At 48.3% G+C, this 14,956-nt stretch overlaps 7 protein-coding genes across 7 annotated transcripts; 3 read left to right on the forward strand and 4 right to left on the reverse strand.

Annotated features, from left to right (window-relative positions):
* Positions 1-736: 736 nt before the first annotated feature.
* GGS25DRAFT_356070 (NLI interacting factor-like phosphatase-domain-containing protein) lies at positions 737-2,796 on the reverse strand. Its single transcript, XM_049258087.1, has 2 exons — positions 1,129-2,796; positions 737-1,065 (listed from the first exon to the last, which is right to left on the reverse strand). Exons 1-2 carry the CDS (start codon positions 2,311-2,313, stop codon positions 820-822), a joined length of 1,431 nt encoding a protein of 476 aa, XP_049114433.1. The 5' UTR covers positions 2,314-2,796; the 3' UTR covers positions 737-819.
* A 952-nt stretch (positions 2,797-3,748) lies between these two features.
* On the forward strand, positions 3,749-5,339 carry GGS25DRAFT_356211 (nagb/rpia/CoA transferase-like protein). Its single transcript, XM_049258088.1, has 3 exons — positions 3,749-3,995; positions 4,055-5,143; positions 5,214-5,339. Exons 1-3 carry the CDS (start codon positions 3,898-3,900, stop codon positions 5,308-5,310), a joined length of 1,284 nt encoding a protein of 427 aa, XP_049114434.1. The 5' UTR covers positions 3,749-3,897; the 3' UTR covers positions 5,311-5,339.
* Positions 5,340-6,101: 762 nt separating this feature from the next.
* GGS25DRAFT_498041 (uncharacterized protein) lies at positions 6,102-9,732 on the forward strand. Its single transcript, XM_049261662.1, has one exon. The coding sequence runs from the start codon at positions 6,621-6,623 to the stop codon at positions 9,270-9,272; it is 2,652 nt and encodes an 883-aa protein (XP_049114435.1). The 5' UTR covers positions 6,102-6,620; the 3' UTR covers positions 9,273-9,732.
* Positions 9,733-10,113: 381 nt separating this feature from the next.
* Positions 10,114-11,008, reverse strand: GGS25DRAFT_523448 (acyl-CoA N-acyltransferase; the record flags this gene model as incomplete). Its single annotated transcript, XM_049264421.1, has 2 exons — positions 10,114-10,523; positions 10,696-11,008. 2 exons carry the CDS (start codon positions 11,006-11,008, stop codon positions 10,114-10,116), a joined length of 723 nt encoding a protein of 240 aa, XP_049114436.1.
* Positions 11,009-11,631: 623 nt separating this feature from the next.
* On the forward strand, positions 11,632-12,249 carry GGS25DRAFT_523449 (DUF1715-domain-containing protein; the record flags this gene model as incomplete). The annotated part of the gene is made up of 1 exon (XM_049264422.1): positions 11,632-12,249. The coding sequence occupies one exon, from the start codon at positions 11,632-11,634 to the stop codon at positions 12,247-12,249; it is 618 nt and encodes a 205-aa protein (XP_049114437.1).
* Positions 12,250-12,383: 134 nt separating this feature from the next.
* On the reverse strand, positions 12,384-13,611 carry GGS25DRAFT_356234 (21 kDa subunit of NADH dehydrogenase). The gene is made up of 3 exons (XM_049258090.1): positions 13,293-13,611; positions 12,639-13,165; positions 12,384-12,542 (listed from the first exon to the last, which is right to left on the reverse strand). Exons 1-3 carry the CDS (start codon positions 13,344-13,346, stop codon positions 12,518-12,520), a joined length of 606 nt encoding a protein of 201 aa, XP_049114438.1. The 5' UTR covers positions 13,347-13,611; the 3' UTR covers positions 12,384-12,517.
* A 1-nt stretch (position 13,612) lies between these two features.
* On the reverse strand, positions 13,613-14,868 carry GGS25DRAFT_356233 (ubiquinol-cytochrome c reductase complex ubiquinone-binding protein). Its single transcript, XM_049258089.1, has 4 exons — positions 14,562-14,868; positions 14,411-14,436; positions 14,100-14,277; positions 13,613-14,036 (listed from the first exon to the last, which is right to left on the reverse strand). Exons 1-4 carry the CDS (start codon positions 14,618-14,620, stop codon positions 13,985-13,987), a joined length of 315 nt encoding a protein of 104 aa, XP_049114439.1. The 5' UTR covers positions 14,621-14,868; the 3' UTR covers positions 13,613-13,984.
* Between the last annotated feature and the right edge of the window lie 88 nt (positions 14,869-14,956).

The following is a 14,956-nucleotide window of genomic DNA, read 5'->3' on the forward strand; positions in this document are numbered from 1 at the left end:
TGTGACTATTATGTACGTAATTATTTTAACACTTCTACATACTGCCATATTGTACCTACATAGTTGTGGCTTGAACGTTACAAGGAAACGCCGTTACTTACCAGCTTGTATCCACAGCACGAACCAACCTCCAAGTTCCATAATACCAGTCCGGAATGCTCACACACATAATGATGACGACGTGAGTTGACTTAAGTACCCCATTGGAAAACTAGACAAGATTCAAAATTCAGGGATCTTCACTCTGATGAATACTCCTTCAGGTTACTTACTACCTACAGGTAGACAGAGCTTCCCCTCCCTTTAAGTCTATTGCCTTTGCTTTGGCTCACCTCGCTTTACCTTACTAGGTACCTATGCGTTGCTACAAATCAACCCTTCCTACGCTTGTCTTGGACATGTTACACTTATTACCTAGTATATTAAACGCCTGGACCTGTACAATGAAGCATGTGTTGGCATCAACTTCCTGGAATGCTATAGCCGTCGGTGTATCAATCCCCTCCCCTTGCCAAAATACCAGTCAACACCCGCTATGTTCTCGTCCCTCGAAAAAAAGGTTGGAATTCGTTTTATCTATTTTATTCTTATTTGTCTTCACGTCATCATGTGCTGGCCATCCTCCCCGCCTCGCAATGCAAGTAATGCTCTAACATCCGAAACGTACTGCAATCCTTCTAGAAGAGGTACCAGGTGCAGCAAATCATTATCTGTAGGGTCACTGATCCATCCCTGGATGGGAATCGCATTGTCTGTATCGAGTATCAAGTTAGCTCACAGGTAACGACACTAAAAAACAGGAACCCCGATATTCAAGGGTCAGGGGAAGTTCTTACCTTGATGGAACATGTAGCTCAACGGACTGTTATCTAGAATCATGACCTTGCTCAGGTCTGGTTCTACGGAGCTAAGATCTTTGATGAATGCGCCGTGTCTGAACGTGCAGTGCTGTCGGTAGTATCGCCCAGAGAAGAACTTCCTCTCCGACTCCAGCCAGTCAATGACCGGATCGGCATACTCCTGCACCGACGCTGTGAATACGACAAGGTTGAACCATTTACAAACCTTGGGAGATCTAAGTTAGCCCAACAATTTCCATCTTCAGTCTGCAAGATTCGACCTTCTCACCTTTCGTAGGAATTCGTCGCAGTGCGGCCGTTTGTGAACATAGTACAGAATGGGATGCTGAGGCCCAAGAGCCTGTTGTCCACCACTTCCGACATATGTCGTAGTTAACCGCACTTCGACCATGTGACCCGAGCCCATTCGGCCACCCTTTGACATGCTGTGTATCAAGGTTTCGTCTAGATCTAATATCAGAGTCTTCAGATGTTTGGGGTCCAGAGGTTCGTAGGGGACGAAGGAAGGTTGTCGTCTGGGTATTAATGGTCTAGGAGGAGCAGGAGTCTTGGGATACTTCGTCAAAGCCCCAACCGGAGATGTGGGAGATTTGAGCTGTGCTGATAGATCTTTCGAGGCTTCGGCACCGGTGGTACCGGTACCACCACTCGTAGAGAGTGTCTTCTTATGCTTCCGCTGTCGCATGGCTTCGTCGTTATTTAACTTGATCCTTATCGACCGTCTAGCCGGTGCGACTTCGTCAGTGGAATCTGTCGACTTAGAGCGCGTGTGGCGACCGGAAGAAGCGGAAACCCGACGAACACCCTGTTTTCTACTGGTTATATCGGATTCCGACTCGGACGACAGTCCCGAAGATGATGTTCCCGACGAAGGTACAGGTCGAGAAGGCGTGGGGGCATGCTGGTCTCTCGAATGTTGGCCGTGCCGTATTGGCGAATGTTGCTTTTCATTGCCAGCCGTGATATTTTCCTGGTAGTCAAAGGCAAACTTGCGCGTATCGCCTCCATAGATTCCAAACAGACTTTTGAGTTGTCGCAAGGGGGCAAAGTTCCCTTGCTCGTCATAAAAGCAGGCAACTAGGTAGACACCAGGGGCAGTTATGGTAGATAGGATGAGGCGGATGGAGTTCACGAAGCTATTTGCTATGCGCCCAGGAATGGCATGCCATGAATAGGACCGGATATTCGTATCCTTGGTATCATTCCTCTCTAATAAAGGAGTATTCTCATCCGCGCTCTGAAAATGGGCTAGGCTGTCGTCCTTAGTGAACGCGCTTTCGTTGGATTCGGAGTTAGTGGTGCCTTTTTCGTTGGGCGATGTGTCCTCTGAGGACGTTGGGCTTTCATCGGACTGGGCAACAGCTAAACCAAGATGGCTTAATGAGTTTGATCGCGACGGGGCGGGACTTGAGGACGGGGAGACGCGCGCGGATATTATATTGATAGAGTTCATCTTCCAGTCGACTTGCAAGCCATGAAGGACAGGAATCGTGTCCACCAAAGAACAAACAAAACTCGGGGGGTGGTACGTAAGAAGGCCGAAGGTGTATGATGATATGTACTTTGTGGAGGCGACGCAAGATAGGACGAATAGACGAATAGGCGAATGAGCGAATAGGTATGTACAATGTACGATTACAAAGTTCCAAGTTATTAGGGTTATGTATGTCGGCCGGAGTTGTATTTAAAGTAGTCCCGTCCTGAGAGGCTGAATGAATACTGTAGGTAGGTAGGTAGGTAATAATAATAGCAAAAAAGGAATATGTCTGAAATAAAATTGTAAAATTGAAAAACAACAGTTGGCGACTGTATTCAAACTCCGGGGTACACAGAGATGTAAACGATGAGATCGGTATTCTCAAACGCCTTCAACGATCGGGTCGGTGGGTTGATGGGGAGTACGATTGCTGACAAGCTACGCGCAACGGTGATGACATAAAATTATCTAGGTTGTCCAAACATTTCATTCCTAGGTAAGTGAGGTAATATGTGTTATTGACTTGCGCGGGTCTTTGTGGGTTTGGTTCAAGAAAAAAAAAACACGATGTCGCAAAAAAGTCTCGTGTTGCAGAGTGGTCTTTGTTGTACAAAAGGAGCTCTAGAAGGCTCACTTGAAGATTAGGTGGTTGTAGTAGATTGGTTAGGGGAGTTTATTACAGTAGGTTGTGGAATGGAATTAACGTTAGTTAGTTACTGCTGAATTGCTGAATTGCTGAATTGCTAAACCATCTAAGCTAACTGGGGCCTGCTGGACCTGCTGGACTTGCTGGGCAAAAAACAGCCTCCCTCCCCCAGCGGGTTAGTTGTGTCCAGGTTTCATTCCGGGTCTAATTAATAACAGGGAGAACAATTTGGAGCAATTGGAAGCCAAGGCGCTGCTGCATTGCTGGAAATTAGCGGCATTGTCCCGCTCACTCCACTATCGTTCTATTGCAAGCCCTGGAGAACTGCTGCTAGTAGCGAAAAAGATGAAAAGAAGGAAAACGACCCATAACTGTTCAAGGGTTCCAAGGTTCCATCACGTGCTGATTATCTGTGCCCCAATGCCCCAATGAATGCAACACACCCCGCTATACATCGGTACTTAGTCAAGGTAGCTTGTCTTGTGGGTAGCGCGGTACGTTCCTGAAATTCGGTGCAGTTAGATCGGAGCTTACTTTGATGTTCAATGTCTTTGACTCACAAATTTAGAAAAAGACTCTACATTGGATAATTAGCAAGAAAGCTTCCTTCTTCACCAAACCTTCACCACACTACCACACTACCACACTACCGAGGTAATTAACACATATACCTATACCTATACATCATTGATAAGTGCTATATCGAATAGCATTTATTCTTTACCTTCATAATATTTCATACTAAAATTCTCTGTTCCGTTAGACTTCGATTCCCTTGCACGAGCTACAAGTTGTCGACTGCGTCTTTATTTTTGCGCCGACATCGATTATACCCAAACCCCCGTACTCAACGACCTTGAAGTTTTCTATATTATAGCGCACTTTCTAGGGAATCTCTCAAGACGAATTGGAACATGGCTCCTCCTAAGGGGGGCTATGCTCCTAACTTGGATAAGTTTCTCGATACCCTAAAGAGTCGCCCCGTGGAGGCTTCTGTGGAATCGCTCATATCGTAAGTGCAGGGACTCGTATGTTTCTATTCCAAGTTTAAAACTTACACATGTGATATAGCCTCCTTAAGCGACGGCAGATTCGAGGATCTGAAGCATGCGCCACTGCTACAGCACATATCCTTTTACAAGTTGTCGCCAGGGATAAATGGACCGATGTCGATCAACTCCTTGGGCGCATTCAGTTGGTCGGTAGAAGACTTGTAACGGCGCAGCCCCACGAATTGGTTATAGGTAATATCGTGAAGAGAGTCTTGGGTCTGATCCGTGACGAGGCATCCGAAGATAGGAACGAAACAGGGTTTGACACACCTCCCGACGCGACGCCAGCGTTACCACCCTCGATCGAGCCCCCCCACTTCGATAGGCCACTTCGGCTCCCCTCACTAGTCGCTCTCGGATCCTTTGCTCGCACGCAGTCAATGTTCAATCTCCTATCCGACCCAGACTTCACTCCGTCGCCTGGCTCCACGCCCAAACTTCCCTCGGGAGCCTCGACGCCTCAACGGCATCCACAATCAACCAATGTGCAGGCACTCCGATCTGAAGTCATTGACGGAATCGAAGAAATAATGGACGAGATCAAGCAAGTAGATGAACAGATCCAAGCTTACGCCGAGATTGTAATTCACCCAGGTGACTACATATTAGTCCATCAACCTTCGAGGACGGTCCAGAAATTCTTGACTCGAGCCGCTTCTAAGAGAAGGTTTACGGTGTTTCTGGTTGTAGACCCGTCTACAGCATCTGCTCCCGAAGATCCCTATGCCTCCTTCCGAAAGTCATTATCGTCTGGAGGATCGTCGGTCGTTAATGTCATGAATATCGGCCTCACGGCTTACATGTCCAGGGTGAATAAAGTCATCCTAGGAGCTCGGGCGATTACCGGCAAAGGCGGAGTATTTGTCGAGTCCGGTGCCGCGGTCATTGCACGCGCCGCCCACGAGCAAAAGAGAACAGTGATTATCTTAGGCGGCGTTTACAAGCTTAGTCCTGATAGTCGGTTCCATCACGAGGGGTCTATCGAATGGGGCGACCCCTCCAAATACATCAACTTCGCAGACGGTACCATGGTTGGACAAGTCAGAGTGAAAAATGCCATCGCCGAGTTCATTCCCAGCGATCTTGTCAACACATACATTACCAACTTGTAAGTGGCCATCTACTTCGGAGTATATAATGTTTTCGTTAGTGGGGAAATGACTAATTCGATATAATAGGGGCGCACACTCCAAAGACCACTTGCACTCACTTATCGCCGATCACTACAAGGACGAAGACATGAACTTTGATCTTTCTAGAAAAGTTCATCGATGATGTGTCTTAGGACATGAATGCCTGGTCCAAAGTCCAATTTCGATGATCTAGAAGCATTTCACGTAACCGAGTCAATTCGAGAGTAAACAAAGCAGTACCATCCTCTCCCATGATAGATTGCCCCGAGCCTGATGAGAGATTTGATTGCTTCTCTTCTTAAAATTTGCCCAAAAGAAAAAAAAAAGAAAGCAAAATGATCAAAGCAGCAATCATGGTTCCTTCTCTGATGCAGCTGCACGTACATACACATAGGCCTCTAACACATACCCAGTGGTTGTAGTTGTGGTAACTTGTAAGTACTCGTGTATACATATGATACATCATCAACGATATTGATAGTACTACACTGCTACTATGTACCTATGTAGAGGGGACAAATTGACTCATCTAGAAATGCAAAGGCTTAAAGCTCGCGTAGGAACATTGAAGACAATTTGAAGTTCATGTTCATAGTTGCCGCGTCATCTCGTCGTACAATGTATTGTACAATGTACAATACAATTGTACTACCAATACAGGGGTATCCTATAAGCAATCAGGGCAAACTGCAGGGGTCCTTTACCTAGAACTTGTACTATGTAGAAGTCCTATAGTTAATATTATCTGGCAGACTTCAAGGTTGGGTACTACATGTAAGCAGATCAAGTGGTCACTTTGTGTAGGTTAGTAGGTTGTAGCCTGAAGGTAGCTGGAAGTCCTGCTATGCAAGGTTATCTATCTGGTGTGGGGTGGCTGACTGATCCAGCGGCCAGCCAAAGCTTGCTTGCCTCCCAGGCCCTCCCTAGAACGAATCTTATTCCTAGAATGAAACACCTGATCTATCGAGGGCTGAACTCTACACTATTCATATATGTATGTATGTATCGAACAGCTCGCACTATGTACATACCTACCTACACAGTACCTAGTACCTACTATAATTACATAGTAGGTGGCCAGTTCAAGCTCCAACTTCCAACAGGCTGTGCTTCCCGTGTCTGTCGTAGACCAACGGAATACACATCTCATCCGATTCATCATCCATCAGGCAGCCAGCTTACTACCTTTATACTACCTTTACCTGGACAGCACATGGTGATACAATACATAGTATTGAGCTCACTAGGTATCACTCGTATTGATGAAAGCAATATTACTGCTACTTACCTACAGCAGTATCTAATATTTATTCTACAGCTTTTCAAGCTACTCCTATTTCAAGTCCGAGGCTCTATAAGACAAAGTAGACCCTCGAGCCTTGATAATTTGTCGCAGCAATACCTTTACTCAGCAACACCGTAGTCTACAAGAACTGACATTCACGGCTTGCCATGGACGACCTTCCCCCTCCGCCGTATACGGAGACGGATATCAACTCACATGTCGCCCAATCTGCATCAAACGATGACGATGCTTCAACTGTCTCATCTTCTCAAGGTCCCATTATCTACACCCCACCGGAGTCACCCCGAGAATCTCATTTCGACTTTTCTGGGAATGAAGACCATCGTACTGTAGCCTCTGTCCAATCTTACTTCGAATCTCACCCTGCTATTACACATGGACCTGAGCCAAATAAGGTGGTTCTATTAGATATCCGTGACGATGGCTCCTCTTCTCCGTCAGATTTCCCTTATCCGTCTTGGATCGGAGAATATGATACCACTGAGCAAGATTGGCACACCTTTCTTAATTACGCCATACCAAATCGTATACCAAGAGCTGATTTACTCGCAATCGAACGCAAGTTGAAAGCTAAGGATGATGGACAGTCGCCCACGGCCGAAAAAGACATCACTGAAGCGCAACTAGGCCAGACCAAGACATCTACTAATTTGCCGTCTGAACCTTCACACAGTGTCGATGCTATGATTCGCGAATGGAACAATGGCTTCTTCGGGCCAAGGGGCCTGACTGTACGTCGACCGGATTCATCCTCCAACGGATTAGATACATCGTTTGGCCGTAGTCAGACTACGTTACCGCAGCCGGAACCACTGCGTCAGGAGCCAGGCAGCTCAATGCCTCAAGAACAGCACCATAGATCAGGATGGAACCCATTCCGACCGTTCCAGTCGACGGCCCGCGGTCTCCGTATTGGACGTCTCAACATTGAGGATGACCGCGTTTCATTTGGTAACTCATTTGAAGTAAATAGAAATGGCGTGCGATGGAACAATCAACCTAATAACGACAACCACTGTCCTTTTCCCGATCCAAGAACACGAAGCGACCCCTTTACAGTTCCTAGCACTTTCCCTGGTTCCCATCGAGGGAGAGCAAGCTTTGGAGATCGTGACCGCGGTAGCATGGGGTGGGGATCAGGCTCTCGCCCAATGCACCAGCATCCATATGGGAGCCGCAACCGCTCGCCTAGCTCCCACTCCGATGCTTCATCCTCGGACGCATCCTCGGACTCTAGCATCGGCAGCCTGCCGGACTGGGACGATCTGAAAGACAGCCAGTTATCGGCTACAAAGGAGTCTGTATCGGCCTGGCTCACACATCCAGAACTACCCGTGACTAAGTCGATGATCAAAGCCGCACGCTCCGAGATAAAGGCAGCTAAAAACGCCCCCCCGACATTGCAAGCTGACCCCATAACCTGGGAAATCAAGAAACAGGTGCTGCGCCAGGAAGTCAGGGCCCTGTTAGCACAGTTCAAGGAACTGAAGCGGGAGCAGAAAAAGTCTGCTAAACTAGCGCGAAAGGATAGAAGGCAGCTAAAACGCGCTCTCAAGCGTGAACGTAGGGATAAACGCCGAGCCGAGAGGAGAGAGCATAAGACGCAGGGACGTGATATGAGGCGTGCGGAACGCGAGGCGGAAAGGGGTGCCAGGCGCGGCGGGCTTGGACCTCTCGGCCACAATACTATAATTCCGGGACCTATTGTCGCTAGTCCCCCTGTCCCTATAAGCAGCTTGCCTCCGATCTCAAATCTCCCATCTATGCCGGGCGGTGCATCACTGGAACACCGCGATACACAAAGGGGAGACGGCACCACTCATTCCTCGGTAGACCACGATATGGAGTCGAAGTTACTCGCGCAACAAAGCAGAAAACAACATATGATGGCTAAAGACAATATGCCTCCATGGCTCGGCAATGAAGATGATTCAGTTTTCATAACCAATACTCAGCAGGACTACCAAGCCCAGCTAATGCAGCTCGAGATGGAAAACAAGAAGCGGCTCTTAATTGCTAGAGCCGAGCAGGACAGACAGGCCTTGGAAAATATGCCTGGGGAATCTAGCAGTGCGCAGAATGTACCTGCTAGCACCGATGGCCCTTGGGCCTCACAAATCAATCACGCACGCCTCCACGCCATGCAAGCCCAGCACCAGGCGAATCTGGCGCGCTGCCAAGCAGCGCGAATACGGTCAGATTCCCAACAACAAATAAATATCGCGCGCGCGCAAGCCATACAGGCGCGGACGCAAGCTCAGCACCAGGCGAATCTGGCGCTCTCACAAGCAGCGCGAACACGGTCGGATTCCCAACAACAAATGAATACCGCACGCGCGCGAGCCATACAGGCGCGGGTGCACGCCCAACAACAGGCGAATCTAGCGCTCTCACAAGCCCAACACCAAGCAAGCCGCTCACATGAGGACGCGCTACGCAGGGAACTCGCACGAATGAAAGCTATGAGTAATCATGGGGCCAATCAGCCGTCAGGGGCAACACAAAATCCTGTCTCTGGGCCCTCGAACGGGACGGGCAACAAACACGCAGCCTTGAACCTTTTGAAGAATCAGATTAGCTCCAAAGAGCAAGCCTTGTTGGTGCTACGGACGAGCCAAATGAATCTCGGGCAGACTGTGGATAGCCAAAGTGCCGAGACCAAGGCCTTTGGACGTAAAATGAGGGAATTGGAATGCGAGATCCTGGACTTGACTGCCCGTATGCAACGTTTGAGTGTTGAGGCTGATGAGCAGTTGGCTGCAGAGCTGGAAGAAGAGGAGAAGCGGCTGAGGGAGTAGAGCAAGAAGGGGTAGATGTTGTTTCCACACCTACCTAAATACCTTCCTAGGCATTCATGGTCAAACCATAAGGGGAAGCTGAAGATGATGAACTCAACAAGATGGAAAGATTACAGGTATAGATGGGATTCTTACACGGTTATGAGATCAGTGGTACTTATATGAACAAGGGGGGCTGGGATCAGGTTCCGGAAATACAACCACTCTCTGTGCTCGGTTATTACGTTACGGCTTTATGGGAAGGAAACGGGAGACTGGCTCACAAGATGGGATTCAAGATTTTTGCAAACGTATGGATTTCCTCAATAAGTACGGATAGGTACGGTTAGATAATTAGGTGTCTGGATAGATGCACAAACGGGTAGTAATCAGGCCCGCAATGTCTTCTTCACTTCACACTTGGCTTTATTCAGAATGTATCAAGAGCCCCCTTTTCCCCTTTTCCCCCTCTCCCCTTTTCCTTTTTTTTTTTTTTTTTTTTTTTCTTGCTCCCTCTCTAGGTACATATCTAGGTTACCTAGGTCTCCTGGGAACCATTTTGCCGTTTACTTATTAGTAGTGCTTAGCTGGTGCTGTTAGTCGTGGCCTTGGTGTGTAAATATGCTTAAGACCTGAGGGCCTCTTTACTAGGTAGATATGTAGATGCTGACACTCCTTCACTTTGGCATGGTGTGATACGGGTATGGTCATGGTATTTATTGTAAGGCATGGCACCCTACTTACCTATCTATCCATCTATCCCTTTTTAACTTTATTTCAATGTTCTTTTTGGACTTGCTAGGTTAGGTACATCCCCCCCCCTTTTTCTTTTCGTCTATCTCCAGGTAGGTACGTTCCCCTTTTAAGCATGCTTACTCTCGTCCTTCTCAACCAGCGCCTGCACGCCAAGGGCCCGTCCAACCTTGACCTTGCGCTTCGTCTCCTTCGGTCTATTCGGCAGTGCCTTGTCATTACCATCCCCATTGCCATCACCCTCAGCTTTTCCACCGTCGCCGACGGGGTCGCCCTCGTCCACGCCCTCGGACCCTTCGTTGTCGTCGGCGTCGAGCTGGGCGTCCTGGATCTGGGCGCGGATGGCGGAGAGGTCGAGGCGCATGCAGTGGGCGTCCTCGCCGTCGGCGTAGTACTTGGCCTCGGTCTTCTCCTGGTCGAAGCCGAGGGTCTTGGTGTAGAGGTGGATGGCGGCCTTGTTGGAGACGCGCACGTGCAGGCTCACGTACTGGGCGCCGAAGGTCTCGACCATGGCTAGTTCTGTGGTTGGGGAGGGGGGGTTTTTTTGTTATTAGTTTTATGAATTTCCTTACGTTGGGGATGGCTGTTTAGGTATGGATAGATGCATGTGTATGATTGAGGGATCGTAGGGAACATGAATATATATATGTATATATGTATATAGGAAAGTAAATAAAAAACAAATACATACGACTCTGCCGCATCAGCTTCTCAGCAATACCCAAGCGTCGGTGTGTGCGCATGACGGACAAGGAGGTGATGTGGCCGTGCTGGACGCCGTCGGCGGGCTCCTCCTCCATCTTCGCCAGCACATAGCCGACGATCTTGGGGTAGTCGTAAGGGGTCTTCTTGGGGCGGGATATGTCGACGGCGACGTAGCTGAGCTGGGGCCAGGACAGGGCGTGGTATAGGTAATATTTCATGAAGTAGTTCTCGGGCAGGTTCTCGAGGTTGGCATGTTGGATGAGCGGGATGTCCCGCGGTTCGAGACGCCGGATATCCATTGTGGTGTGTCTGTGTCTGTGTCTGTGTCTGTGTCTGTGTTTGTTGTAGGTAGTTCCCTTCTTGTGTTTTGTTGAAAAGGTATGTTGGAATAGCTTCAATTATTTGATGATGTGTATTGTTGTATACAGGTTAGTGGTACCCGGTATCGTTGTAGTAGGTTATGTAGTAGGTTATGTACTATGTAGTAAGATAGGTAGGTAAGGACGTATGTTGAATATCACACATGCAACTTCCACACCAATTTACCTCTTCCCACATAAAGTTCCCAAAAGTCCAGGGTCTATGTACCTTAATCGATAACGAGCTAGCAGTAGCTGGTAACTAGCTAGACGTATACATTTATTTATATGGAATCTCCTGCCAAAATAAAGTACTCTGTAAAAAAAAAATGGATAGAAGCTTTTATTGGCGTCTTATGTCAAACTTGCCCCACGTTCGCAAGCATCTCGCATCTTGCATCTGCCCCTCCATCCCGGTCCGGCTTTGAAATTCAATATTTAAAGGTTAGATAACGATAGCAACAAAGGCATATATTGAATCGATGTGAAATGAAAAGAAATCGGAATATATATTCATAAAAAAACAGCAACATCCATCTTTCCAACATTGGGTCTTCATAAACATGCCTCAGGATGATGACTTATTCGAAGACATCCTCAATCTCGAGGAGCAATACTACAAGGAAGGGTGGGACGAGGGCTACAAGGACGGCGCGGAAGCAGGCCGGATAGAGGGGCGCTCCGTCGGCATAAAGAAGGGGTTTGAGAAGTTTCTCGAGGCCGGCCGGTTACAGGGCAAAGCCATAGTGTGGGCCAATCGGATACCCAATCTGCAAAAACAGCATGCGCCAAACAGCAATGCGCCCCAACAATTATCACAATCACAAGAGCGCTCATCTAATTCTCCGAGTGAGGAGAGCGCTGAGCCGCCAAAGAGGCTACCACCTCTCAACAGCAACTCGCGGCTAGAGAAGAACGTTACCATGCTATACGGCTTAGTAGAGCCTGGAACATTATCAACTAAAAACGACGATGAATCTGTCAATGACTTCGACAGCCGGCTAAAAGGCGCGCAGGGGAGACTGAAGATGATCGAGAGGGCCGTGGGAGAGGGGACCGAGAAAGGGGCGACAGATAATAAGCACCGGAACCGACCGGCACCGCCATCTCAAAAGAACGAGAATATCGAGGACATGGGGAGGATACCGCAGAAGAAGGATGAGACGAGGGGTAAGGGCTAGATATTCTAGATTAGTTCCATTTGAGTCCATGAGGCAATTCTGTAATATCAGCCATCTCATCAGTATTGCGACAAATAACTTGGGCTCGAAGCTGTCGTAAACCCCCAATGTTATGTAAATAATTCCCACTGCCGCCATGAAACATGAACCGTAAAAAAGTATAGTATTAGGCTTGGCCCTCCTCATATATATACAGTTGCCCTCGCAGCCTTTTGCTCTATTCTCTTTGCCGCCTCATATGCACGTGTGTAAAGCTTGATCCGTTCGTCTATTTGAAAGTTCGGCAGGGATACCTATCGTTTAGTTAGCATCCATATTACGCAGTGGCCGTAATAATCTCCCCCCAAGTTCAAAAGACAGAATGAGGTGCATAAGATATGTGTACTCACACGTCAGTATCAGGATACGTATTCTCCTCCGTCAACTCATACTTATAAACCTCCCACTTCCCATCGCCCCGCCTCATGCGCTCCCCGCCCGGCAACGGCGGCAAGCCATCCACAAACAGCCCCTCCTTCGCCGCGACCGCCGCATCTTTATTCTTCTCAAAGAACACCGACAAGCCCCCCGCCTTGCCCTCCTCCTGGACCGCCACAATCTGCTTCAGTCCCGCGTCGCCGACGAGCTCCTGCTTCGGCGCCGCGACGCTGCCGACGCTGAGCAAAGCTACCGCATCCCCCTGCGTGACGAAGCTCAGCTGCGGGTAGGCGCGCCGCGCGTCCCGCTTCCAGTACGGGTTGTCGGCGATGTCGCCGGCGGGGATGGTGACGGGGTCGTCGTAGGCGAGCGGATCGACGCCGCCCGGGGTTGGGTTGCGGAAGTAGGGGTTAAGTGGTACGCCGTTGGAGCGCTCGGGGTCGACGGCGAAGGCGCGCCGGATGCGCTCCCATATGCCGGTTGACTGGAGGGTTTGTTTCTAAGGGGTTTGTCGCTGGTTAGTTATTTGGGTAACCTGGTGGATTGGTATGATGGTATAGTATGATATGGTGCCAATTGGATGCCCTTTTGACTGCCTATACTAGAAAGGAAGGGGGGAAATGTACCTGGCTGACGCTCATTACGCCTCCGGCAACTTTGGCAACTGCTTTAGAAGCCATGATGGCGGATTTGAAGTAGAATATGCGGATCGAAGGTTGTCGGTTAGGAAGTTGTATTGAGTTTGGTTACGAAGTTACGAGCAAGCAATCGGTCGACTTGTAGGATTTACCGAAGAAACACCGACCATGACCCCAATTACTTTTACGTCAATTGTCCTTGGTCGAAATTAAAAGGCAAGTCCCGCTATTGGCCCTGGCAAGTAAATTGATTTAAATATTGGAAAGTTCAGTACCTAGGTTAGTATGGATTTACCTGTTGATGAATAGGTACATGTCGACTAAAGATACGAGTTTATACTAAACTTTATAGTGCTTACATAATCTCATCGAATATGTATGTATGGTGTACTCTCCGTCTGGATAATACATGAAGGCTAGACTGAGGTATGTAGGTGCTATTAGATCATACGATACGCATACTCCTTCACTGGCTACACCCTCGAGGTTCATAAAAAGACTGTCACATAAAGACATGCATAATCGGAATAAGCAACACGCTCGTCCATCTCGGATCAAGAAAGGTTCAATGTCCATGCTTGCTCGCCAGTCTATTCATAGGTATACAGCGTTTTGCATTTTGTCTACACGGCAGCTCGGCCAACCCCAAATATATCTATGTATAATCCGCGTGTGTCCCTTTATTCGTCGCTGGCCTCGGCGCGGCCATGCTTGGAGTTAAGGTGGTGGTTTCTGCTCGTGATTAGCGCGCAGGTTCCAAGTAGAATATTCCAAGAGCATAAGTAGGTATCATACCTGTGGATAGCCCAGTCCATGGCGTAGTAGAAGAAAATCATGGGGGGCGCAATGTAGAGGACTTGAGAGCCGAATCGTCGCCATGTGTTGAAGATGGCGTCGTGAAAGGCACCGGCGATCGGGTTCTGCTTGTTGGAGCTGAGAGTGTAGGTGATAATTCCCTTTTGCGGCATGCCACCTAGATTCCACCTCATCAGCAAATTTCCTTCCATAATTCGTTCCCGTATTCAGCTTCTTCGGAAGCAACGCGCCCCATCTCTCAAGCTCAATCGTTATGCCACGACCGATTCGAACGTTATAGCGTTACTTACCGAAAGCGCCCCAGCCACCTAGGAATCTATAGATATGGTGTCAGTAAATGCTACTTGAAGAGTATATTCGGCCCAGCGTATCTAGCCGGTAGGCGCCCAAAATTCATGAGACTAAATAATAAAAAAAGGACGCAATTCGGAGGAAACTCACTTTCCGTGTCGGCCAACAGGGGCGTCGCCGCCAGATCGGAGAATCTGAGTAGGACGCATCGTAAATGACGATATCGATTGACGTGAGGTATGTTTGATTGAAGTGTGTAAAGACACTGAGAATTAGAAACTCGGTTCAACTTGCGACACTAAAATTGAAGATGAGAATGGATGTTGCCGGACTTGGCCGAGCCAGAACCTTGAACAGAAGTTGGTGCCTCAAAGTGGCTGGTTAACTATTTGTGGCTTGGTTTTTCGAAGTCCCACGGGCCACCTTCCGAGCTCTGATGTCCCACCTCAGAATTCCACCATAGAATGGGTGATTGTGGTACATGGTGGTATTAGCGGCGATCCAAAAAACAAAAATGGAACAAAACTTTCCTGATGATTGAATTA

The sequence above is a fragment of the Hypoxylon fragiforme genome, assembly GCF_022984875.1.
Source record: "Hypoxylon fragiforme strain CBS 206.31 chromosome Unknown GGS25scaffold_7, whole genome shotgun sequence".
Taxonomy (NCBI): Eukaryota; Fungi; Ascomycota; class Sordariomycetes; order Xylariales; family Hypoxylaceae; genus Hypoxylon; species Hypoxylon fragiforme.

What these genes read in the sequence shown, in the direction of transcription:
- GGS25DRAFT_356233 (XM_049258089.1), bottom strand. Translation starts at nt 14,620, where the DNA reads ATGCGTCCTACTCAGATTCTCCGATCTGGCGGCGACGCCCCTGTTGGC. An exon ending in AGGTGGCTGGGGCGCTTTCG is followed by an intron (nt 14,278 to 14,410) that starts GTAAGTAACGCT and finishes GGTGGAATCTAG; the next exon opens with GTGGCATGCCGCAAAAGGGA. An exon ending in ATGGACTGGGCTATCCACAG is followed by an intron (nt 14,037 to 14,099) that starts GTATGATACCTA and finishes AATCACGAGCAG; the next exon opens with AAACCACCACCTTAACTCCA.
- GGS25DRAFT_498041 (XM_049261662.1), top strand. Translation starts at nt 6,621, where the DNA reads ATGGACGACCTTCCCCCTCCGCCGTATACGGAGACGGATATCAACTCA.
- GGS25DRAFT_356211 (XM_049258088.1), top strand. Translation starts at nt 3,898, where the DNA reads ATGGCTCCTCCTAAGGGGGGCTATGCTCCTAACTTGGATAAGTTTCTC. An exon ending in TCTGTGGAATCGCTCATATC is followed by an intron (nt 3,996 to 4,054) that starts GTAAGTGCAGGG and finishes CATGTGATATAG; the next exon opens with CCTCCTTAAGCGACGGCAGA. An exon ending in AACACATACATTACCAACTT is followed by an intron (nt 5,144 to 5,213) that starts GTAAGTGGCCAT and finishes TCGATATAATAG; the next exon opens with GGGCGCACACTCCAAAGACC.
- GGS25DRAFT_356070 (XM_049258087.1), bottom strand. Translation starts at nt 2,313, where the DNA reads ATGAACTCTATCAATATAATATCCGCGCGCGTCTCCCCGTCCTCAAGT. An exon ending in GCGACGAATTCCTACGAAAG is followed by an intron (nt 1,066 to 1,128) that starts GTGAGAAGGTCG and finishes AGATCTCCCAAG; the next exon opens with GTTTGTAAATGGTTCAACCT.
- GGS25DRAFT_356234 (XM_049258090.1), bottom strand. Translation starts at nt 13,346, where the DNA reads ATGGCTTCTAAAGCAGTTGCCAAAGTTGCCGGAGGCGTAATGAGCGTC. An exon ending in GCGTAATGAGCGTCAGCCAG is followed by an intron (nt 13,166 to 13,292) that starts GTACATTTCCCC and finishes CAAACCCCTTAG; the next exon opens with AAACAAACCCTCCAGTCAAC. An exon ending in ACGTATCCTGATACTGACGT is followed by an intron (nt 12,543 to 12,638) that starts GTGAGTACACAT and finishes ACTAAACGATAG; the next exon opens with GTATCCCTGCCGAACTTTCA.